Genomic DNA, 26,370 nt, shown 5'->3' with positions numbered 1-26,370 from the left:
ATTTATTTTTATTTGATACTTTATATACATATACAATAAATATACATATAAGGGCGGGCATATTGCCTTACGGCAATTTCTGCCTACCTACCCAAACCGTTCAGTTTGAGAAAATTATAAATACATGGACATATTGAATCTTACAATTTTATACAGAAATTAAAAGCAAAGATTAACAAAAAAAATATATATATATATATATATAAAAATAGCACTATACTATGAAGAGCGGGGAGGGGATGGGAAGGAAAGAAGAAGGATAAAGGAACAATTTAAATATTTAGATAGTGACATTTCAATCTTGACTTGAATGTAAATAAAGAAGGGGCGTCTCTAACATACATACATATACATACACACACATCCATATTTATATTTATATATACATACATACACACAGATCCATACATATACATATACACACATGAACATGTATATCTCAAAGAGTTGGGTATACGTTACCTTTTAATGTACTGTATAAATGCAATGTAATAAAAAAATAAAGTAAAGCCCCCGTAAAAAAAAAGTTTTTTTAAATACTTTAAAAATCAAGAAGAGACAATTGAAAATACATTATTTATCTCCTAACAACGATAGCAGTGATGATTGCTACCCCAAATAAAATATTGAAATACGCATACAGTTCTTTACAAGTACAGTTCATTAAAATGTTTAATGTCGTTAATTGATACGCTAGTACATGTCAGCAAACCAGACAGGTGCCGTGGCGCAGTTGTTTAGACGGCTATCTGTGAAACTGGCGTCGCGGGTTCGAATCCCGCCAGTTGCAAGGAAAAAATCCAAGAAAGATTTTTTTCTCAATTGGTCTGAGTGTTGTGGTGTATTTTTCATTACCTTCTTCCATATCCCCTCTATCCCACCTGCTGACAAGCCTCAAAATAGAGGCTTAGCGGGTTATTCCTTTAAAAAATAAAAATAAAAGTAAACATAGCACTTTAATTTGTGTTAGTACACAAATTCAAATATTTTAATCAAGCACATGTAAACAAATGTTATTAAAGATTGGGTTGTGGTCCTGTGGACCGGACTCACGGGCCAAAGTTCCGTGGTTCGAATCCCACTTTACTCCAACTTGATTCCATTTTCTAATAGTGAGTTATTTACAACTCGTTGAAAACGGCCCTCAAAATTAAATATTTGGGTAAATCATAAGAACGCAAATATTTATTTTATTAAAAAAAATTTAATGAACTGTGGATGAATCTATAAAAAAATTTTCAGCGGAGAAGGATTACTTCAAAATATCAAATGTCGGTAGTACTGTCAATATTCAGGTCAACAAGCACTTGCCTAGTGATATTCTCAGTTCATATGATTTCATTGTCCTGGTATTGGAAGCGCAAATGCAGGACGCTGTAAGTGGACAAGCGGTCGTCACTATAAAGCTTCCGTCTAAAGGTATTTTTTTAACACCAATATCATTCTAAAATTGTCATAAAATTATTTATTTATCGAACACAAAAATGAGTTATTTAATCGATGTGCTTTCAGATCCTCTAAAGAAAGTATTAAAGTTTGAGAAACCAGTATATGAAGCATTTTATATGGAAAACCACTCACTGAACATTCCAACCATAAAACTTACTGAAGAGTCTTCCGCCGTTAAGTTTACTTTATTAGGAGGTAAAAATATGACTTTTTAAGGCATCAGTACCTTACGTTTATTATATTTTTAAAGGTATATCGATTCTTAACAAAGGTCGAATTATTCAACGTTTCATACTTTCCTTCTAGATACAAAAGATTTCTTTACCGTCACAAATACTGGGAGTACCGTAACAATTACAGTAAAAACACATCTAACTGCGGAAATTCTCAGTTCCAGTTCCACCATATTTCTAGTGTTAGATGCCGTGGAGACAGGCGCTGTGAATGGGCAAACTATCATTAGCATCAGGTTGCCTCTATCGGGTAAAGAAATCAAGTGACATATTGTTTATATGCATGAAAGTAGCTTTAATATAATCACAAATCAAATATCCGGTTTTTACAATTAACAGGTACAGAAATTCCAAAAGTTTTAAAGTTTGAAGAAGCATACTATGAAGCGAGCTACTTAAAAGATAACACTTTAGATGTTCCGACTATAAAACTTACAGAAAACTTTGCCTCGGTGAAGTTTGTTCTCTCTGGAGGTTAGCATGAATATTTGTCTATTTACAATAACCGTATTACCTGTGCAGTTTTATCAGTGACTGGAGTATCAGTTTCCGAGTGGTTTTGTTTACAGATACTAAAGAATACTTCACCCTCACACCAACCGGTAGTACTGTGGCAATAACGGTGAAGGAACACTTGCCAGAAGACATCCTTAATACAAAGTCCTACATCTTCTTGGTGCTAGAAGCGCAGGTGGAAAATGTTGTCACTGGTCAAACTATCCTCAGTATTAGTTTACCCCTGAAAGGTAGCATTTCTTTATAAACCCACGTTTTTATGGAACTGTTTTGTATATTCTTATGCTTGTGCGGTGTACGTGTAAAAAACATTTTGCTTCCTTATTTCATCTTCATATTTATTGTTGTAGTTCACTGCTATCCATATTACATAGCGAAAATGTAAAATAATATTAGTTTACGATGAATCGCCTACCGAAAACAGTGATCCGTTTTCTAATAACAAGTTGGTGAAAACTCTGTAGTGAACTTTTTTGTTGGAATGAAATGGTTAGTTGGACTGACCGTGGTTTTGTTGTTAGGTTACGTGAAATTTAATGAAAGATTCACTTACATTGTTCTGAGATTTAATAGTTATTTATATGATAAATACAGGACTTTACAAATAATTATTAAATTTAATACAACACTGAATGAATTAATCGTGACACGAATTTATATTATGAAGGTATTTGAAAGTCTTAGAGAGAGAGAGAACTAAAAGCTAACTGAACCGAAGCCGACACGGGACATGGAGATTCTGTTGAGTTTTGATCGTATCGACGTCGAGCAGTTCCAGTGTGTCTTACGCGGTATTGTTAGCGATGAAAATGCAGCGTGAGTGCGTGCCGCCTGAGCTAAAACTTTAAAATAATTTTTAGATATAATACGTTTTTGTTATAGAGTACTATTATGAAGTTCGCGTTCAGCCACCGTGCTGGTTGGGCGTAAAATATAGTTCTCTTCTCTAATCGCACCTTAAAATTCGAAAATAAGTTATTATCAGTTGGCGTTTATAAGTCGCTAATGTGGATAAGAGAACTATTTATTTTAGGCATTATTTTACACTTTATTCTTACCAAAATATAAAACGAATAGTGAACAACAGAAATATTCTATAAACAGTGCTCCTATCTATTTAATTCCATTATAACCGTTTAGGAATGTTTTAATTTATGATTCAAAAGTAACCAAATTTAACTATCTGGAACACTACCTCCCCTTAATTAATAAATTACAACAGTGCGACTAAAAGTGAACTTATCTTTGTTGATAAATACATAAAATATTAAATACATACCTTCTAATAACATACAAAATGATAAATCAATCCTTATAACACTGAGAGTGTTACACGCGTTTGTCAAATATTAACGTAAAAAAATAATTGAGCGAGAATGTTTCGTACCTATAATAAAATTAAACAGTTCAGACGAAAATGGACACCAAGTCATTGGAACAATATACACCATTCCTCGGTACCTGCATATATGTACATTTGCCATCTTCCGGGAATTAGCAAACAGCCTCTTAGCCGCATGTCCGACAGTAACTACATGCAATCTACAAAAGCCACCCTTCGGATATCTTTCTCAATTTTCTTAACCATAATGTTTAAACAATGCTCAGTTTATTTATTTTTTACTATTTTGTTTTTGGCAGGAACATTTGACAAATTACCTACTTCGCTCAGTGTTTATTTTTTGTGAATTTACTGATACAGTTTTAAGTTGCTAAAATTCCACTCGTGCGTTAGCTTTGTAGTTGCAAGACAATTGATAATTTAGCTTTAATATGTAAATGTTATCAACTATCAAATACCTAAATTTTGCAAATGGGGTCTAGACCTTCAATTGTTCATGCGCTCAGTTGCTGCAAGACTTGTTATAATCTAACTCCTATTTTAATATCATTCGAACACTAGACTTTACTGTCAAATTAAAACGTCATTTTAAGGGGGGGTAGATTTCTTACCGTCCATGCGCTTTGTAACTGCAAGACGTGCTGTAATACAGCTTCTATCTGTTATAATTAGAATGGATCATAATTGAAAACAAGAAACTAAAATCCCAATCGTCCATGGGATTTGTAGCTGCAAGACGTGCTGGAATATTTAGTTATTCTACAGGGCCCTTGAAATAGTTTTCATAAAAATAGCGCTACATAAATACTTCAATTAAAATAAAAATAATAATACTGTATGTAATGATGTATCATACAAAATAGTTTATTTTATATTTTTCAATCTTTAATGTTATTAGATGATCCTCTGAAAAAAGTATTAAAGTTTGAGAAACCGTTCTATGAAGCATCTTACTTGGAAAACCACTCACTCAACATTCCAACCATTAAACTTACTGAGGAGTCTTCCGCCGTCAAGTTTACTTTATTGGGAGGTAAGTAGCTACTTTAAGGATATAAATATTATCTTGTGTAAAATACATGTCAGAAAAGATACAATTTTTGCTTTCTTTTCAGAAACAAAAGATTTCTTCACTCTGACAAATACCGGAAGTACCGTGACTATTACAGTGAAAACACATCTAACTGCGGAAATTCTCAGCTCCAGTTCCACCATCCTCCTAGTGCTAGATGCCGCGGAGACAGGCGCTGTAAATGGGCAAACCATCCTAAGCATCAAGTTGCCTCTGTCGGGTAAGAACTGATTGTATACCTACTACCTACCGACATTACACTCAAGCGAGAGAAATTGTGAATTTAACTTATAATTTTACGATACATACAGGCACAGAAACTCCAAAGGTATTGAAATTTGAAGAAGCGTACTACGAAGCGAGCTACTTAGCAGATAACACTTTGGATGTTCCGACCATTAAACTTACAGAAAACTTTGCCTCAGTGAAGTTTGTTCTTTCTGGAGGTACGCAGTAACATTTTTTTCATTATAATAACAATATTACGCAGTTTTACCAGTGACTGGAAATATCAGTTTCATTGTGGTTTTGATTACAGAAACTAAAGAGTATTTCACCCTTACACCGACTGGCAGTACTGTGGCTGTAACAGTAAAGGAACACTTACCAGAAGACATCCTTAATACCAAGACCTACATTTTCTTGTTGCTAGAAGCGCAGGTGGAAAATGTTGTCACTGGTCAAACTATCCTCAGTATTGGTTTACCTCTGAAAGGTACCATTTTCCTTTTAACATACTGCTTTTTATTATTTAAGTAATTTCCTCAATATCTTATAATAAAACAGCTATTTTATTTAATGTTTATCTAAATTATGATTACGTTATATTACTAAAAAATACCTACGAATTTTCCATTAATATTTTAATTTATTATATTATTTGGTGAAAAGTAATATTTAATGACATATATATATATATATATATACTGAGTGCATAATACAACGTTTTTAATTAAACTGTAATTGAATTGTGCCTACGTAGAATGTCATATACCAACCATACAAACTAAAAAATGTGTTATGTTTCACCGCAACGAGGTACAATCGTAATATACCCTTCTACGTAAGCATAATTAAATTGTAAAAATTACGTTTACGTAATTAATTTCAATACATAATAACGATGTACGTACCAACCTATTTTAAGGCGTGTTACCATTTTTTAAAAATAAAGATTTGTTATAATATTTTGTTTTTAAGTTAGCATTTCTGAATATATATAATTATTTATTTACGGCTAAAACCAATTCATATTATACTTGTTTCTTTGAATTATAAAATAAATAGCAAGCAACATAATTTACAGAAAAATTTGCCTCATGTAATCAGACCTTAGTTGATCGGCCCTTTCGGCTTCTGTTGATTAGGATCTCGAGCATCTTGAAATACCACACAGTCAAATCACCGACTATTGCATAGTATTTTTTTCGGCCCTTGAGGCCTCATTTAATCAGCTCTGCTGGCCTTGATGAATCTGTCCTAGCAGCCTAATAAAATCGGCCCTACGGGCCTCAATTAGGATCTCGCTGTTGGATCAATTAACATTTCCCAGATCGGGTGTGTGTAGTCGGATAAGTAACCAAAATAATAAAAAAAGTGATTTAAACGCCACCTGACTAGATTTTTTTTATCTTTCGATGTGAGTAGTTGGTTAAGTTTAGAGGTTAATCTTCTTTAGAGGAAACGCGGTCTGACTTTTCTTCATGCAGACGTATTCCCGTATTTTCTCCCTGGATTATGGCACTAAAGCGATGATTTTTTTACACACTATAGATATTTACCAATAACAGGTCTTTATTGTTTTTTTTTCTGATATTGTGTTGAAGAGCTATGTAGGACCACCCAAAAATCCATAACAACGTCCATTTTTGTCTGCCGTCTTCGGATGTAAGGTAAACAAATATGTTAAATAGTTTTGAAAAACAGAAAAAGTAGTTAAATAAAACAAAATCCGTTCAGTTCTTGGGGTGTGGAAAACGGGACAACGAAACGTCAGTTTTGTCGCTTTCAGTCATCCATATCAGTCCGAAATGAAATTGCATTTTTCGTACACCATCGGGGAGGCATTTGCGAGAAAGTGACAGAAAAATGATGTTTAAATACTTATTCATCAAAATTGTCTCTCACCGCATATTCTTTTAGCATTTGAAATAATCAAACATATTTGATTGCTCTTTTGCAGCTCGATAAAAAAAAAAATACTGTACATAATGATGTATCATAAAGAATAGTATACTTTATATTTTTTAATATTTAATGTTTTTAGATGATCCTTCAAAGAAAGTGTTAAAATTTGAGAAACCGTTCTATGAAGCATCTTACTTGGAAAACCACTCACTCAACATTCCAACCATTAAACTTACTCAGGAGTCTTCCGCCGTCAAGTTTACTTTATTGGGAGGTAAGTAGCTACTTTAAAGATATAAATATTATCTTGTGTAAAATAAAATACGTGTCAGAAAAGATACAATTTTCGCTTTCCTTTTAGATACAAAAGATTTCTTCACTCTGACAAATACCGGGAGTACCGTGACCATTACAGTCAAAACACATCTAACTGCGGAGATTCTCAGCTCCAGTTCCACCATCCTCCTAGTGCTAGATGCCGTGGAGACAGGCGCTGTAAATGGGCAAACCATCCTAAGCATCAAGTTGCCTCTGTCGGGTAAGAACTGATTGTATACCTACTACCTACCTACATTAACTCAAGCGAGAGAAATTGTGAATTTAACTTATAATTTTACGACACATACAGGCACAGAAACTCCAAAAGTATTGAAATTTGAAGAAGCGTACTACGAAGCGAGCTACTTAGCAGATAACACTTTGGATGTTCCGACCATTAAACTTACAGAAAACTTTGCCTCAGTCAAGTTTGTTCTTTCTGGAGGTACGCAGTAACATTTTTTTCATTATAATAACAATATTACGCAGTTTTAGCAGTGACTGGAAATATCAGTTTCATTGTGGTTTTGATTACAGAAACTAAAGAGTATTTCACCCTTACACCGACTGGCAGTACTGTGGCTGTAACAGTAAAGGAACACTTACCAGAAGACATCCTTGATACAAAGTCTTACATCTTCTTGGTGCTAGAAGCGCAGGTGGAAAATATTGTCACTGGTCAAACCATCCTCAGTATTGGTTTACCTCTGAAAGGTAGTGTTTCATTACAAACACATATTTTTTTATGAAGCTGTTTTGTATTTTAATCATGCTTATGCTTTAATTTTGGTGCAGTGTCTTGCTAGGAAGATGTAAAAATATTTATCATACGTACTTCATCTTCACATTTTTTGTGGTAGTTCAATGCTTCATGGCCATGGTATCCAAATCAGCATACGCAACAGAAAGGTTGAATATTATTTTATGAATATGAAGGCTGTGAGGTTGATTCTACAACAAATTAGTAAAAACATGTTTTGAGGAGGTGGTTGTACAATTTTAGATGATTTTCTGTAACAACTTTCTTGCGTAATTGAATCAAAAATATTTAAAGTATTGTGCAAATTAACGGAATAAGAGTAATTTTTGTCATTTTTTACGTATAGCAACACTCATATGTCAATTTGACAATTGTTCAGCGCCAAAATTTATGACTTACAGTTTATTTATCATTTGAGAGCTCATATTGTTTGTTGGTGAACTATCTGTTGTTTTTTTTACATTTTCTTAATAAAGGACTTTTTTATAAATTGCTTACATATTAAACAGTGTTTTTGGGTTGGTTTTAATCATGGATATCACGCCAAGAAAAGGGGAAACGATTATAACCTTAAGTGAACATACATCAATGACTTAGAAGGAGATTTCAAATGAATGTTTTGTGAGTCAGAGAGCTGTCAGTTAGTAATCGTTACGCAGAAAAGAGAAACAGGGTCAATTGAAGCAAAAAGAATTGGGAATTGTGCATGAAACCGGAAAACTAATGTCCGAGATAAAATATCTTTAATCAGAAATTGTAAGTTCAGCCCCAGAAAACAAGTTTCGAACTTCAACGAGATTTGGCAGCCACTGGGATGATGATACATGACTTAACAGTACGAAGAAGACGCGTTAAATCTGAAAGAAAAGCAATTCGACCACAAAAGAAACAACCCCTGACGGCACGTTTGATGAATCAAAGGCTCATTTGGTCTAGAAAATATACCAAATGCACTGTAGAAGACTGGAAGAAGGTGCTGTTTTCAGATGAGACCCACTTTTTCGTGCGGGGATATCGCACTTAATTTGTTAGAAAAAGTGGGGATGAAAAACTTACTGTGGCTCATATTGACCAAACGGTGAAATATCCTGTAAAGATGTTTTGGGGCTGCTTTTCGTATATGCGGACCGGATCTTTAATACAAATAGAAAGAATGATGAATAGCTTAAAGTATAAAGCTCTATTCACCGGACCATATAAACGAGATGACAGAATAAAATAAAATTGCCGAAGTTTAATTAATTCCTTTTAAAAATGTGTTTAGGCTATTATAAAAACAAATGGAGGACATACATCTTCTTAAACAAAAAAGATTTTATAATTGTACGTCACCTGTAACTCAAAATATAATAAAAAACGTATTTTATGATTACAAGGAATTTTATTCCATGGATTCGCACAATAATGTATGTTGTTTTAAAACAAATCCGTCATTGTTTAATTCTTTAACAAGACTCAATGTACTCGTTTAATGTTTTAATTTTCCCTATTTTATAGATAATGATTTCTATAGATATACCTACATAAGATTTTATGAAAATCATGTAACTTTTAAACTTTGTAATAAGAATACAGCTATATTAGTAGCTTAATTATATTATGCAACGAAATTTGGTTTAAAAAAATTTAATAAAAATCATTATTTAAAAAAAAAAGTCATTGCTAGTGTTGCGGACTCCGGGACCAGAGGTTCAAGGTTTGAATCCGAATTTCTAATAGTGAGTTATTTACAACCAAAATACTTGTTTCAAAAACAAAGATTTTTATCTCTGTGGTATTTAAAAATAAATCTGATGGGCCTCGAGAATTTAGATTTGGAAGGCTGCTACTAAATCTTTTAAGCTGTTTTGAACATTGAAATAAAAAATTGTGATGAAGAAACAGACAAGTTGCAGTGCATAAACTGTAAGATCAGAAATAAATGACTGCAATTGAAGCCTTATATTAGCCATTCTGTATGAGGCAAGGAATGTGCTGTTCAGAAAAAGATAATGGAATCAGAGAAAAGAAAAATAGATTTTTAGAACAAGACAGGTTTTAAAAAATATTTATTTATGAATATTTGAAGTGTTTTTACTCATTACGAAGAACTGAACGTATTATTGAATGACTATAAACTGTGTTTGCTGATACTTAGTGGAATATATTATGTAACTAAAAAAATAATAACTAATGAAGTAATGTTTCTGGGATTCACAACTGTCAGATGTGATTCGTTTAGTCAGCATACAGGAGACGGCGTAATAATCATAATCAACAGCAGTTAATATTTATTTTAAGATAATTTCAAATGAGGTTCTGGAAGAAACAAAACTCGCGATGCTCGCTTAACAAGTTAAGAATATATTTATAACAGGAACGTTCGCATTTGTGTCATTTTCCAAATCAAGACCATAAATTTTAACTGGATTTCTTCAAAGATTGGTTTTAAAAAAATTCAATAAAGGAAGGAAAAACAAAATCGCAGCAAAGAAACAATAAGTATGGAGCACTTAAAAGATAATTGGAATAATAAATCGTCTAAATGTGAAGTAAATAATAGGTCAGATCGATTTGTGATGGAATTTATTGACAATATCATGCCAACTGAAAAAATATATTCATGAATATTATCAAATTATACGTATGCACACCCCTTGTGCGATCTTCAGAAAAATATAGATATCAGATGAAGAATGGCAAACATTAAAAAACGTAGGGATGCAGTGGGTCTGAATTTAATAATTTATAAAATAGCAATGAAAAAGTACAACCCTACGGGAAATTGAATAAAAAAAATAAAAATAACTTCTTTGCATGACGTCACTAGATCTTTCGAATCAACCGATGATAAGGGAGTTGTAATAGATTTCCAGTTTTTACGGTAGGTCACTGACCAATCAGCAGAACTCATTGAGAAGAAAGGAAGAAAACTTGAGACGTCACACGCGAAGTAATTAAAAAAATACAAAACTTTAAAAAATCATTGCCCTGATAATACAATACACTTTTTTTTTTAATTAGCTTAGTTTAATAGTCTGCTAACATTTTCATTGAAATTATTGTTGTACATTTTCGTTGTTTAATTTAATGAATTTGTCTAGTTAGACATAGTTATCTAAAACAATACTTTACATTACATAAAAGAAATCTTGTGCTTTGTATACCAAACGCATTAAATGTCGTAATTAAGATTAACGAGGTTTGCTGCCCATGTTTTTGAGTCATAGAATAAAATGACATTTTCAGTAAGTTCAAAGTCTGTTGACCGGAGTCGTATCATTTTACTTCCCCTTTGGATTTATCTTGTTTTTAGATGATCCTTCAAAGAAAGTGTTAAAATTTGAGAAACCGTTCTATGAAGCATCTTACTTGGAAAACCACTCACTCAACATTCCAACCATCAAACTTACTCAAGAGTCTTCCGCCGTCAAGTTTACTTTATTGGGAGGTAAGTAGCCACTTTAAAGATATAAATATTATCTTGTGTAAAATAAAATACGTGTCAGAAAAGATACAATTTTCGCTTTCCTTTTAGATACAAAAGATTTCTTCACTCTGACAAATACCGGGAGTACCGTGACCATTACAGTGAAAACACACCTAACTGCGGAGATTCTCAGCTCCAGTTCCACCATCCTCCTAGTGCTAGATGCCGCGGAGACAGGCGCTGTAAATGGGCAAACCACCCTAAGCATCAAGTTGCCTCTCTCGGGTAAGAACTGATTGTATACCTACTACCTACCGACACTACACTCAAGCGAGAGAAATTGTGAATTTAACAGCTAATTTTACGATACAAACAGGCACAGAAACTCCAAAGGTATTGAAATTTGAAGAAGCGTACTACGAAGCGAGCTACTTAGCAGACAACACTTTGGATGTTCCGACCATTAAACTTACAGAAAACTTTGCCTCAGTCAAGTTTGTTCTTTCTGGAGGTACGCAGTAACATTTTTCTATGTTATTATAACAATATTACGCAGTTTTACCAGTGACTAAAAATATCAGTTTCATTGTGGTTTTGATTACAGAAACTAAAGGGTACTTCACCCTTACACCAACCGGCAGTACTGTGGCAATAACGGTGAAGGAACACTTACCAGAAGACATCCTTAATACCAAGAACTACATTTTATTGATGCTTGAAGCGCAGGTGGAAAATGTTGTCACTGGTCATACTATCCTCAGCATTGGTTTGCCAGTTATAGGTACAATAATAATGTGTACTTTGTATTGATTATACGAATACTTATACATTTTGTAGAAAAGTAGTTAGAATTAGTGTTTTGTATTTACTTACAAACGGTATCATATTACATGTCTATGTTTCTTTGTTGTTTTCTTGTATCTCGTATTTCTGCTTAGATGAATGTACAAATATGTTTTCTAATAATATATCATCTGTGCATGTCTTCATATTCTAATTATTATGTGACCAAGTTCTGACGCTTCTCATTTGTAGCTTCTTTTTGTATTCAACCGCTTTATCAGTCTCCTGGTTTGGAGACCTTTTTACTATTCATCCATTCTTTTTAGATCGTTGATTGTTTGAAATCGAATGCATTTACAGTACAGTAGAAAAGCCCAAAATGTTGCTCCACCACTAAATTACCTACGAGTATTACACGTGTAATCTTGGAACAGAAATTAAATATTTCGATTGTCGAGACAAACATTCTGTGTGTTTGTGTGACATAATGTGACGATGATCAGTAGCTCAATCAAATATAACTATCGACCTGATAACAACTTAATATCGTGGCTGTTTATCGTATTCGCGATCACAATGGAACATCCGTGAACACCTAATATTAAGTGACAAAATATTTACGTTTCGCGTCGTATAATCCTGCTGCGCAATAACATATTTGAATTTCACCGGTGTAAATATGTATAATATTCCAAAACTGCTATTTTTATTTATTTATTTATTATTTATCATGCTATTTATTCCATTTAGCCGGCGGTCGGCAAGCTTAATGTCAAGAAAAGCAGTCGCTATAGTAATTGTAATTTAATTTTCACGTTTTTGTATTAGATACTCCTTACTATTTTGCAAATACAACATGTTGTATTATTTTTTATAGTAAACACCGATCTTTCGCCAATGAACTGTATTTATTTTCGAGGAAAACAAAAATCAAACCGACACGAGCGTTGACTTAGAGATTACACACGCGTTGACTTATAACGGCGATAACTTAAGCACGTCAAGAAATTTTTTCTTCATTTTTAATAAAATTTCCATTTGTAAATAGTAACTACAAACTTTTCAATACTTTTTTACTTTGATTTTAATTTTTAAACAACTTTCATTTTTGTTTGTTTTCCTTATCTTTTTTGTACTTATTATTGTATTAAAAATTAGTTCATTGACAAACTTAGATATAATTATAATATAATATGGAAACTTCACTGGTCCATTAGATGTTAGTCTAACTATGTAAAATATAAAACTATGTAACCGTACTGTATGTTTCCTGAATAAAAGAAAAAAAAATGTTCATTATTGTTCATTGTGATCGCTCAAATGCTTAGCATGTTTTTAAGCACTTCGATGGTTATTTGTGATTGAGCTACAGCAAGCTTATTCTGTCACGATTTCGTTTCGTAAGTTCGTTCGTTCATCATATTACAATCTATTACACTCTAACGCACTCAAAATCGAATTTCACCTCATTCCCTCTCATACGACACGAATGAATTTACGAAATGAATTAGTTACAGAATAAGGCCACAGACCATTGTCATTTTAAAAACGATACCATTAAACCAGCTCTTGATTTTTTAAATTTTTTTTTGCACCATAACCGGCCAGGAGGCCCAATTACAATGGTGAATTACATCACAGAACACCCAGGCTTGAAAAAAATCACATTATTTTTTTGTGTTCTCACCGGGAATCGAACCCGGAACCTTCCATGTCTGAGTCAAGCGACTTGACCACTACACCACGGAGGCCGCCAATATTCCATGACATATGAGTATTTTAAGTATGAATATGATTTTTAAATTGCTACGTTTTGTTAGTGACTACATATATTTGGCATTTTCAGACAATAAAATAAAATATGACATAATAATTATCACGCATGAATTTGTCTAAAATCGTTATTCATACACGTGCTTTTTAAACACATTCATTGCAGATGGCCAGAAAATTCTACAGTTTGAAAAGCCATATTATGCCGTTAGTTATTTAGAAGATCATTCTCTCGCCATATCAAGTATTAAACTGACGGAAGAAATCGTCGATGTAAATTTCCAACTTATCGGAGGTTTGTTGCAACATTTTTTATACGTTTATTCTAAAAAGCCATGTTAAACAAGCTTTTTAACTGATCACCGTTTTACTACACATATATTAATTTGCCATTAAAATCAACATATTCTAATAACATCCTCATATTATTTACAGAAACCAGCACCTACTTTACAGTATCAAACAAAGGAAGTACCGTGACGATTACGGTGAAAGATCATTTGACCGAAAATATAATTAATTCCAATTCCTACATCGTTTTAGTATTAGAAGCCAAAGCTTCAGACGCATCTACTGGTCGAACTATAATAAATATTGATCTACCCACCACAGGTATTTTCCAAGCCACTCTTTGAAATGCTTAGTCTGGCTTAATATTTACGTAAGTATTTAAAATAGTCTGCTATGGCAATGGCGGCGTAGCGTGGGTTGGCACCCGGCTGGATTTCAAATGAGCACCCCTTAAAATAAAACAACAAATACCTACTTACCAAACGAGCTTACGTGACGTTATTTTACTAAAATATTTAATAAAATGGTCGAATTTTACTTTTCTTTCCCTTTCAATTGACAAAATAGGGATATTGGATAGTCGCGCTTGGCTTGTTGATCTTAAATACGATTTAGTTAAATTTAATTTTGAAAAGCTTCTTTCACACGAAGTCACCGGAACGCAAATAGTTAGGAAGAATCTGAGACACAGAATTAGACTCGGAACGGACTCCGAATAGTTTCATTTTACCATGAATCTCAAACCCTGCACCAGCGACTGACTGGACGGACATGCACGGTGGTGACAAAATATTTCAGGTGACACTTGATATGAAAAGTGGTTTATGAATGTTCAAGAAGAGGGGGGTAGATGGCTATTTTGCAGTTTCTTAGTAAGTAGTCACGTCTACAAATCTATAGCGCACTTTATACGGAAAAAAACTGTACAGTTTCTTGCGCAGTTTTCAAACTGTCCCGTATAAAGCGAAAACTGTATGGAATATTAAATGGTCGGCGCGACGCGACGTTTGGCTGACCTGACAGCTTAAGTTTTTTATGTAAAAGTTTAAGTAGATATTGATATATTTAATGATTTGGAAAACAAAGAACATATTTACGTTATTAGCTATATTAACAATTTCCTGCGTGTAAACATACGACAATAACTTACGATCACGCCTCAAAAATATACATATTTGTGTCTTATATGCATAAGGTAATGAAGAATTCACTCGCCCCCCGCGCTCACCCGCTTGTCGCGTGTGCTCGTGGTTGTGCGAGTATTTTTTCTAAACTGCACTGTGGACGGTGTCACCCCTTGGTGCTGGGCACCCGGGGCGAACCACCCCCACCGCCCCGTTGCACTCAATTTAACGGCAGTTTAGCGGCCAAAAGCGGCCTCTTTGGATGGTCTATGTTGACTGGATTTTAAGTTAATCTATTTTTGTATCTCTATACAGGAGACATAAAAATACTTATTTAGTATTTACATTTATTTACTTAATGACCAACAGAAATGTTCATTCTATTAATTTATAAACATTATTTTTTAAATCATATTCGAATCGAAAATAAAAAAAAAATGCGTAGGTATATTCTCAGAGCTACCGAGCGCATAAATAATTAGAGTTTTTATCGAATTCTTACGACGTTTAATTCTACTAATTATTTTTTAATTTTCAAGATTAATTTATTTTGTAATTATCTAAACCAATAAAGATTAAACCCACACACTTTGCATATGGAATAGTATTTGCAAAGTTTAGCAAATCTCAGATTAATTATGGAATTAAGCATTCATAATAATAAAATAAACGTTTTCATTTTCGTGTGAATAATTATTGTATTTTAATATTCTTGGCTTCATTGATTTTTAAAAATTTCTACAAAAGTTGCATTATCAGTCAGTTTTCAAACAAGATTGGAAATTCGTTTTATTTTTTACACAAACCTGTTTACCATCATTTCCATTGTTATATCCAAATCCACAAAGCTTGGTTTAATTGGGGTGAATTTACATGTATTGTATTATTTAATAATGCCTATTAAGCGGGTAAGTTAAAAAGCTGCAGTACTGTTTAGTGCGTTTATCTGCCATTAAACAAATAAAAATAATTTTAATACAATCAATCAACTCTGTTACTTTATCTTGCTGTCTGGATTTTTACTGTCGTTTGAAATAGGCCAAAGAGAGTAGAGTTTTTCAGCCATATGTTTTAAATGCGTACGTATTATGTATCTGCTTATTTGCATGCATTTGTTTGATCTTATTTATGGCTTATATGCCAAAAATTACGCTAATGAATATGAATGAATGATAATAATTAAGGGACCCGAATCAAATTCTTATGCCTTAATTCGTATAATTAATTGCTTTAGATGGCTCTCTAATAATTTTGGAGTTTGAAAAACCTAACTACGATGGAAAATACTTGACGGACCATAGTCTCGAATTGCCGACGATAAAACTTACCAAGGAATATAGCTCCGTAATATTTACTCTATCGGGAGGTAAGGAAAATTTTACTTTTAGTTTTAACATAAAAAACCGCATCCATATAAGTTTCACTCGTGTCAAAAATACGTTGGTAATACAGTAAATATTTTATTCTTTAAATTCAGGCGGTCTTGACCCTTTCATGACCATATATATAATTTTACCTATCCTCGGGTATACCGAAAGAAACAGGTAGAAATTTATACAAAATAAAATTACTTCAATTTTGAATTTAATACAAATCCAATCACGGAGATGAAAACGCACTTGTAAACAATAAAACATAATCATGCAACATAATTTTGACATATTATAATTTTTCACTGATCAGATTAACATAGTGGGTACTAAATTTATTAATTGTACTTAAACCTGACATTATGCGATTCAATGTGCGATTTTTCTAAGATAAAAAAACACGTAAACTAATGGCCAACTTGCAAGATACTCTTACATTATGTAACATTAATTTCTAACTGGCCGAAGCTTTATCATTTCAGAAAATGGAGATAATTTCAGCATCTCGAATACGGGAAGCACCGCTGTAATTACATTAGATAGCCATCTGGCTCCTGAAGTGTTAAACGAAAAGTCATTCATCGTCCTTGTGTTAGAAGCGCAAGTTAAGGATGCTGTAAGTGTAAAAGCTACAATTAGTATCGTCCTGCCAAAAAAAGGTGAGAATTACTTTTTTCAAAGTATTTATAAATTTTCAATACGTAATGACCGAAAGAATTTCTGTCATTAAACTTAAAAAATACTTATGTAACCTTAATAGGACACTCGTAAAAAAAAATTGTACGAAGTTAGCACTCGTTACGGCTAATTTATAGCTTTTTCAGCAGTTTTGATCAAATATATTTGTACGGGGCTTTTATGCAAAATTGCTTTAACATTTCTTGAATGTATTTACTCTGATAAATCAGTTCATAATTAATTTTATAATTCCATGTTAAATTTATTAAAAAAATAAAAATAAACGAAACGTTTATTCTCTCGGACTTGTCAATTGTCAATTGCTCTTCATTTGTTGCAGTCATAATAATCTTACTAAGACATCCAATAACACCCCATAGACGTCAGCAAGTCTTTGGATTTTTGTTTTTCTCTTGTTCCGGTTATTTATTGCTTTGCTTATGCATACAGAGCTTTTTTCCCTGATTTATATATTCTACAACAGTTATTTCTCATGGGTCTGGGTCCGTTCCTACATGTTTTTTTTTTTCATTTTTATAACTAAAGTCTTCAGAAAGTCAATGTATCTTTCCGATTTGGAATTCATGGTCACCCTAGCTTGTCGAACATTGTTGATAATTAAATTTATTTAATTAGTTTAGACTTATTTTTTTCTGTTTAAAACTCGTCTCTGACTCATTACTTGCAGAAAAATGCTGTATTCCTTTCGTCTTTTATTGCGCTATCTGTTTTCACTCGAAACACAACACTTCAACAAAAAACAACAAACGTTGTCAGTTGCTGACGCTATATTTGTTGGATACAGATGCGGCTAGCGTTTCAGTGGTAAAAAAAAAACTGATTGACCTGAGGCTTTCGGTTCTGCCATTTCCATGGGACTACCTTTTAACCAGCCAAAACGTTGAACGATGAGCTATCTTCACTCATTCAACGAACGGCGTAGCCATTCTATTGAATGCTGGCGTTTTGTAAACAGGCTAGCCGCCCGATTGAGTGGCTGATTTAACTATTTGGAGGGGATAACAGAAAATTAGGAGCAGATGGAGTAAAAGTAGACCTTTTTCGATCCAGTTAATTGTTTCTTTGACTTAAATTTGTGTCTGTTTTAATTTTTAAATATCTTCTTATTTAAAAATATTTTTTTAATGTTTTGTGATTCATGTTTGTTTGAATTTTTATTTTTATTAGTATCCATATTTACGCTTATTTTTTTTACAATTGCTGTATTTTCTTATTTTTATTTTTACTACCATTTTGATTATTATTTGTTTTTGTTCTAATATATTTTTATTTTTTTAATAATTTATCATTCCTATTTATTCATATTGTTTAGTTTTTTTCCGAGTATTAAGTTAAATTAAATTTAAATATAAGTCAATAACTTTAATTTACCTTAACTAGATACCAGCGTAAAGGTGAAGTTCGAGAAAAACTTTTATTCTGGAAGTTATGCTTACTCGAGTAATGTGTTGACCTTAGAAAATATAATCTTGGAACAAGGATATAACGCCAACACTGATTTTTCGTTAGTTGGAGGTATGTGTAATGCAGTTTTCTAATTTTTCATAAAGTTAATAACCATAGTAATAGACATTTATCGTGTGTGTTGTTCAATACTTTCAGATAATAGCGAACTCTTCAAATTAGAATCAACAGATAAAACTGTCACTATCAAAACTAAAGAAGATCTCTCTGATATTTTGCTAGAGAAAACTTCAGTTCTCGTCTTCTCTATACAGGCTACAAGACCAGACGCCTATACTGCAACATCAGTTATAGCTATTAAACTTAAAGGAAAAGCAGGTATGGTCAACACATATTGACTGACAATTACATCTTTTATATTGATTACTCAATTTTAAAACTACGTGCATTTTGTTAAACAGGGATCCCGGGAAATGCACTAAGCATTGTTACAATACAGGAAGGAAAAGCGTATGAAAAAATTGAAATAGGTGACTTGGAAGACGGTTGTCAATACAAGATGATCAATAATAAATGGCCTTCCAATACACCCGATTGGTTTGAGATAGATCCAACAGGAAAATATCTTAAATCTAATGTAGTTATTCGAGAAGATCCTTCCGTGGCGGATTTATATTTATCACAAACACAACTAGAACTTTCGGTCGAGTGCAGATCAACTAAAACCGATGTCGTTCGACCAGAGGAGGAAGACGAAGAAAGGTTTTGGATATCAACGAAGAATGTAAACTATACTCCTCAGAAAAAAATTGTTACCGTTGTCATAAATGATATCAACAATAATCCACCTATATTTGATCCTCCTGGTCCAATAACTCTGGGATTTCCCACACAAAGTACCGCGTTTGTTATTCGTCCACAATATCTAACAACTGTATTGGTACGTGATTAATTTGACCATAACCATGCCCGAGTAGCTACACTTTACATGTTGCGGCATTCATGAACGTTTCATTGTTTCAGGCGACCGATCTGGACATCGGTGATAATGCGAAGATAAAGTACACAACCAATAACGACTACTTCTCTGTCCACCCTGAAACTGGAGTAGTTTATCCGAAAAACGATTTCTTTTCGGAATCGTTCAAAGAAAGCGTATCAATAACTATAAAAGCAACTGATCGTTATGGAGTTGGAGACGGTACGAATTCCGCCGAGCTAAAAATTACTGTGAGTCCATTTAGTTATATATACAGGGTTATTGGAAACTCGAAGTATTCCTGGCAGGAAAAAGTAGTGTTACACAAATGCAACAAGTTTAAATGCTCTAATATATGGCCGCATGTGAATATTTTTGAAATATTTGGTCATCGGCCGTCGTCAGCAAGGCTCCAAAGTAGGTAAAAAACCGGTCGACCCGGGTAGCTCACAATGTGTGAGCTACCCGGGTTAGTTGAAATTCGTTTTGATTGTGTTGTTTTAGTAAAAATACTGTTTTTTATAACTTTTTTTATAGCTTGTTCAACGAGGAGGTTTAACGAGTAATTTGCACATTTTATGAATTTTTTTGGCAAGTAACGTAAAAATTATCAATAAAATAAAAAAACATTATTGGTTATAGTAGTCGCAGTCTAAATGTTTTTTTTTTTGTGTTTTATTGCTTATACGGTTTGTTAATAGGTCACGTACAAATAAAAAAAAAAACTTCAATGACATTTAAATGGCCATATTTTTTTTATTTTGTCGCGAACGCCCGAAACTGGTATTTTTCTATAAATCACCAAATTCCAAATACCTTAAAAAGTATTCACATTCGGCCATATGTTAGAGTACTAAAATTTGTTGCATTTGTGTACCCCCTCCTCATTCTGCCGAGAATACGTCGAGTTTCCAATAAACCTGTATATTTTAAAGTTGAACAAATACAAACGCATTTACCTTTTTATTGTAAGTAAATTAACTGATTTGGGCAAAGCGATTATTTAATGTTATTAAATCGAGAAAAAATATGTGGGTTCGTCTAATTTTTAACACAATTTCAAACAAATATTGGTATTTTATTAGGTGGGTATACGAACATGATTTACATTTTTCTGATTTACAGGTCAAACCTCTGGAAGAAGCTGATATTGCAGTGGTAACAATAGAAGACGGAGTAATTGAAAACATATCAGAAATTACTGAAACGCTTTCAGAAAATATTAAGGCAACGGTGAATGTTTTATCGTCCGCTGTTTTACCAGACCCTGATAAAACTACCTTCATCGGGAGATTAAGAAATATTTTAGTGCATTCGCCATTACTTGAAGACTTAACTGGAGATGACACATCACTAACGATGTTTGTTTACGCTTTGGATTCACAAAATAATATTTTAGCCGCCTCAACTTTAGCTAGGTATAAACGCTCTATTTTTAGATATTATACAGGGTGTTCTTTGAACCCTGTCACATCCGAAACAACGATGATCAGTATGGACAAAAAGACATATGAGCAACTAAAACTAAATATATGAACTCTTTTTTCTATGATTTATTTTGTTGCCCTTTAATACTCGTAATAAGGAATATTTTTGTGTTTTTTAAAATATTTTTTATTTCCTTTTTTAATTACTATAAAAAAAAAAACATATTATCTTTTCCAGAATATTTTATTTTTTCTTTCTTTTGTTATACAAAAATATTATAACTGTCTATTGTTTATTATTGGAGCACAAATTCATTAACATTTTCTTCTATACCCACGAACAGGCCATGCCTTTGTGGGATATTTTTGTTTACTATTTTTCTATTAATATGTATTTCGTTGATATGTAATTATGCTTTATTTTTTTAATACTCTGTTTTATTACTATGTTTATTGTAGGAAAACAAAAAACTTTAAATAAAAAATATTTTTTTTAAATTAGATATATGAATTTTTTTTTAAATAAAATATTAAAAAAAACAAATGGTTGCTTACTTCTGCAGGGAAGAAGTGAGGGGAGTTCGGCTGTCGGGGTATCAGGCTCCTCCCTCCCCCTCGTTTCTCCCTTGCAGAAATAAGCAACCATTTGCTTTTTTTGATATTTAATTTTTTTAAATTTTATTCGTTCCAAAAAAACATTTGAATGTGTCAATATGTCTTCTTGCTCATACTGATCATCGCGGTTTCGGATGTGACAGGGTTTAATGAACACCCTGTATTTGATTGCTTCGTGTCTGACTTATTTAAACAGTTTATTTTTTGCCTTGGTGGTTTCTCCAAAATATTGATTTTAAATTCGTCAGGGATGAATAAACTATTTTTTTTTCAATATGAGTATGACAATCACAATATGAACGGTTTAAGGTTCTAAATGGTTTATTACCCCTTTATGTACAATGTATATTTTTTTCTTATTACAATAGAACCAAAATAAATAGTAACAAAACTTAAAATGAAAAGAAATATATACAATGCAATTTGAACTTAGGTAAATATTGAAGTAACCTTTGGTTTCTTACAATAATTATTCGAAATATTTTGAAAAATTCCATAGTTTTTCCATTTTTTTTAGTCGTAAATAACCTCAGAGTAATAATGCGTAACCTAGAGAGGAGCCCAAACGTAGGAAAACCATGCTATGACTATTGGGTATTAAGTTAGCCACAGTTCGCAGCTAAACAATGGGCCGTACTCTGGTCGAGAATTGCCAAAGGGATATTGATTTGCATTGTAAATACTTTTAAATATGTACCTATGTATTTATCATTGCAGGGTTATTCCAATATATTTTTCTATAATTCGCCTATATTTATTTTTTAATACTGAATATACACGTTTGTGTTTATTTTTTTATTTATTTATTCATTTTAATCACAATATATTTACGTTATGTTTATTGAGACATAAATCCCAACTCCATTGAACCAAAGTCCTGTGTTGAGTTTGTTTGTTTGTCCGTCACATCTCCGAAACGGCGAGTCGTAGCGGCCTGAAAATTGGACACGTCATTTGAGATGCGATTTCAAGGTTTTCATTTTTAATTTGCTATTTTAGAGTAAAATTTGAATCGACCTCTATTCGATAAAAACTCAAACTTTATATGGATGCCTAGTGCGGCCCTGACATATTGCCCATAATCAACTGTCAAAATCAACAGTAAACATACTTTAATTCACAAATTTATCTCCTGATTTGAGAAAAAATTGTATCTAAAGTAAATATGTTGGTATAAGTAAAGTTTTTAAGCAACATAATACACGTGTCGGGACAAAAAATTCCAAAAATCAATGTTAATCATGGGAAAATATTCGAAATCAATTACCTGTGAAAACTGTCTTCTTTAACACCTTTGACGCTCCTACTGCTGCAACCAAACATACTCCAATTCTCCATAGTCGATTTTTATTTATAATAACGTAAATATCCAAGTTATTTACAAACAAAGCAAAACACAGTTACAAAAGCATCCGATCGAACCCTTATATTTTATGTTGTCAAATAAAACAAAATGGCCACCAATTGGTTGCTAACCAACATCGCTAGCGTTCTTTGAAACATAGTGATAGGGCGTCTCTCTAGGTTACGCATTATTACTCTGAGTAAATAACCGTGTTTAAAACGGACTGGGTTATTCGTATTGGAACCCGAACCGCGGGAAGGGAAACCCGTATGATTGAAAGGTTAATGAATTACTTTGTGTTTATATTCGTTTACAGCCAAATAGGCAATACTGTTTTCCCGTGGAAAGTGGAAGGAGTCACCCTTACTGACAGCCCCCTACTGCAACAGTTGGGCAGAGGTGGAAATTCGGACAATACTGGATATATAGTTGGAATATCCATCCTGGGCGTGCTGTTATTCCTTACCATAGCGGGAATATGCGCTTATTACTTTATTGTCGTGTAAGTAATGTTGCTTTACTCAATTATATTAATTACATTGCATACCAAAACACACTTTCATCTTATCATAACAAAGTGTGTGCCTGGGGCCTAGGGCCCTTTCATATCGGGGCATTACAACAATAGTCACAAATAAAGTACCTACCTATTTTAAGATTTTTGCAACCCAATTTTTATTTGAAGTAATAAATTTATTTCCATAACGCTGTATCAATCTATATTGTTTTTGTTTTTTTCCAATTTTAGATGGCATTGTATTGGGTAATTCCTTTACATTTTAATACACATAGACATGTTCTGAGCCCTCAAAAATTATGACACTTAACTCATGCCCAAACATTCAGTCATACCCAACGTGTATTTAGTCGTTCTTCGACCGCCAGCCAGACGTGACGTTTAGAATCGAAACCAAAATGCCTGCTTGTGTTTTTTTGTGTGTTTGAGAGGGTCTCTGGAGGGTTTAGATTCACAGTTGGACCCGGTAGGTGGGAAATTCGAATATCGAAAAAACGTTTTCGGAACCAGCTAATAGCCGGCAAGCCAACGTTCGGGCAGGACGTCTGTCGGGTCCGCTAGTAATTCTATAGAATACTAATTTTTATGAAATATTATATTTCGAGAAACATCATCGAGGATTTGACTAAGTAAATATTAGTATATCTGCAGCTCCTCCCTCCATACTTTTAAAATTTCTAATTTTGTCTTTCTTAACTTCATCGTCATTCCCTTTCCACACCTAATGGTACATAGGGCACTGCATTAGTACACCAATAACAGCGAATGTTGAACTTTTATTATTACTAAAGGTAAGATGATCAGTCTAACGCTTCAGATGCCAGTCCAGGGAGTATGAAATATTTTGGTTTTAAAACACCCTTTCAAATAAATATTTCATATCAACTTCGTCAGTTTTTTTTAAGACAAAGTTGTGTTTATTATAATTTTCAAATGGTCATTTTCACACCGGGTTTGAAAAGTAAAAGTTGTATAACTATGCTGGATTTTAATACAAAAAGTATTTGACCTTACTACCCGAAGAATGATGTCCGCAAATACAGCAATCAGCAATACATCTGCATTAGAGAGAGTACGAAGATAGAACACATAACAAGGAAGACAGACACTCTTTTCTGTAGCCCCCCTAGCCCATGTTGTGTGAAACAAATTCAGACGGTTGTTGACAGCGATAAAGGACGCACGCGTGAATTATGAGCGGCGAATTAATGTTTTTTTTTTTTGCTACAACAGGGCTAAATTATATTTTTATTTTTATAAATTATGGAAAAGGAATTGTTAAACTGCATCTTTTAATTTTTTTATGTCTAAACTTTAGAATATTCCGTCTTTGCTTGTGATAACACGATGTTACATCACCGCGCGCAAAGAGATTATTTACCACAATCTTTTAAGAGTTAAACGGAAATAGACTTGTTAAAACCCCTCTTAAGAATTTTGTTGCACACACTTACGGGTAGGTATAACACAAAATCTACGAGTAGAGTAAAAAATATTTTTTTATGTATATAGAAAGCGTAATATTACACTCCCCACTTACATTCTGGAATACATTTCTGAATAATCATTATTATAAAAATCTCCGCGTACTTTTCATTTCAAATATACTTTTAAAACACACATCACGTTCCAAACGTCTTTATATTTACCGTGAACATAATTAAATAGTTGTAAAATAATTAAGTGGGTAATTTTATCAGTTAACCTGGGTAATATTCCTAATTGTACTTTTTTTAGGCGGAAAACATATTCAAGCTTCACGAACTCTAGTACCAGAAGCAGTGTTTCCTCGATCGAATCTGATAACAGCAGCAAAAAAAGCTCAAACTTGGAGTACGTAGATGAGGTTCCATCCCAGATAGACAATGCCCACCTCGCCTCTTCCCTGGATGAGGTCATCAACCCCGGATTCAAGGCGAGGGATAAACCCAACTCTGATCAAAATGGACACCATGAGAAAATCAAAGGAAGTGATTCGGAAAGTGAAGAAGATGAATTCGGAGAACCAGTAGCTAGGAGGAAATCTATGGTCACCTTTAACGAGAAAGTTCTACAAATAGATATTGATGATATTTACGAAGATGAAAGATTGTGATACTCCAAACAGCTAAACATTTACCTTCTGAAATTAGCCAAGACTTACTTACTCATTAGATTTATTTTTAATGCTATTTAATCATTTGATTGGGAAAAATATTCAACAAAATGTTTACAATTATACAAAAGACATTCATAACCGTCATCATTCATACATAACTTGGTGACGTATAATATTCAAGTGTAAAATAAATACTTTACCCTAAAACACATGATTTTTTTATTTTCAAAAATTCTTTAAATTGTCTGGGAAAATTGACACGGATTTAACGTGCATTTAACACTAAATTTATGGTATTAAAAAGTTTTTTAACATCGACATAAATTACAAATAAAAATTTAAAAATGTTTTATGAATAATCTGTAATAAAAATACTCTAAAATTGATTGATTGCGTCTATCTCTTATACATGATTTTTTTATTTTTTTTAAATTCTTTAAATTGTCTGGGAAAATTGACACGGATTTAACATGCATTTAACACTAAATTTATGGTATAAAAAAGTTTTTTAACATCGACATAAATTACAAATGAAAATTTAAAAAACGTTTTATGAATAATCTGTAAGAAAAATACTCTAAAATTGATTGATTGCGTCTATCTCTTATACTCGGGCACAAGAATTTGAGACTTTTTATCAACATTATCAGGGTGTTTTACTCTGTTAAAATGTAATATTCGAGAGGAATAATAAATATCTGTCTTTATTTGTATTCATA

The 26,370-nt window shown here is 32.8% G+C and overlaps 1 protein-coding gene across 7 annotated transcripts in view; it reads left to right on the top strand.

Moving 5' to 3' along the window:
• The window catches only part of LOC148282507 (uncharacterized), a 44,221-nt gene extending 18,374 nt beyond the window's left edge, over nucleotides 1-25,847 (top strand). For 3 of the 7 annotated variants that reach the window (XM_088224970.1, XM_088224969.1, XM_088224968.1), the window contains 28 exons: nucleotides 1,243-1,419; nucleotides 1,513-1,644; nucleotides 1,756-1,932; nucleotides 2,022-2,156; nucleotides 2,252-2,428; nucleotides 4,439-4,573; nucleotides 4,656-4,832; nucleotides 4,924-5,058; nucleotides 5,151-5,327; nucleotides 6,879-7,013; nucleotides 7,101-7,277; nucleotides 7,368-7,502; nucleotides 7,595-7,771; nucleotides 11,113-11,247; nucleotides 11,335-11,511; nucleotides 11,603-11,737; nucleotides 11,831-12,007; nucleotides 13,949-14,077; nucleotides 14,218-14,394; nucleotides 16,432-16,563; nucleotides 17,050-17,226; nucleotides 18,647-18,781; nucleotides 18,869-19,048; nucleotides 19,132-19,610; nucleotides 19,694-19,900; nucleotides 20,775-21,067; nucleotides 23,353-23,538; nucleotides 25,291-25,847. In XM_088224970.1, coding sequence (XP_088081096.1) covers nucleotides 1,243-1,419; nucleotides 1,513-1,644; nucleotides 1,756-1,932; nucleotides 2,022-2,156; nucleotides 2,252-2,428; nucleotides 4,439-4,573; nucleotides 4,656-4,832; nucleotides 4,924-5,058; nucleotides 5,151-5,327; nucleotides 6,879-7,013; nucleotides 7,101-7,277; nucleotides 7,368-7,502; nucleotides 7,595-7,771; nucleotides 11,113-11,247; nucleotides 11,335-11,511; nucleotides 11,603-11,737; nucleotides 11,831-12,007; nucleotides 13,949-14,077; nucleotides 14,218-14,394; nucleotides 16,432-16,563; nucleotides 17,050-17,226; nucleotides 18,647-18,781; nucleotides 18,869-19,048; nucleotides 19,132-19,610; nucleotides 19,694-19,900; nucleotides 20,775-21,067; nucleotides 23,353-23,538; nucleotides 25,291-25,648 — 5,123 coding nt within the window. In that variant the 3' untranslated portion in view covers nucleotides 25,649-25,847. The remainder of the gene's footprint in view (nucleotides 1-1,242; nucleotides 1,420-1,512; nucleotides 1,645-1,755; nucleotides 1,933-2,021; nucleotides 2,157-2,251; nucleotides 2,429-4,438; nucleotides 4,574-4,655; nucleotides 4,833-4,923; nucleotides 5,059-5,150; nucleotides 5,328-6,878; nucleotides 7,014-7,100; nucleotides 7,278-7,367; nucleotides 7,503-7,594; nucleotides 7,772-11,112; nucleotides 11,248-11,334; nucleotides 11,512-11,602; nucleotides 11,738-11,830; nucleotides 12,008-13,948; nucleotides 14,078-14,217; nucleotides 14,395-16,431; nucleotides 16,564-17,049; nucleotides 17,227-18,646; nucleotides 18,782-18,868; nucleotides 19,049-19,131; nucleotides 19,611-19,693; nucleotides 19,901-20,774; nucleotides 21,068-23,352; nucleotides 23,539-25,290) is intronic. The other 4 variants (XM_088224971.1, XM_088224972.1, XM_088224973.1 and 1 more) reach the window with 4 other exon arrangements.
• Nucleotides 25,848-26,370: the final 523 nt, after the last annotated feature.

This window comes from Micrasema longulum, unplaced genomic scaffold (genome assembly GCF_059751315.1).
Source record: "Micrasema longulum isolate JH-2025_06_02 unplaced genomic scaffold, ASM5975131v1 h1tg000322l, whole genome shotgun sequence".
Lineage (NCBI taxonomy): Eukaryota > Metazoa > Arthropoda > Insecta > Trichoptera > Brachycentridae > Micrasema > Micrasema longulum.
The sequence above is the reverse complement of the archived record's forward strand: the minus strand, read 5'-3'. Positions and strand labels throughout refer to the sequence as shown.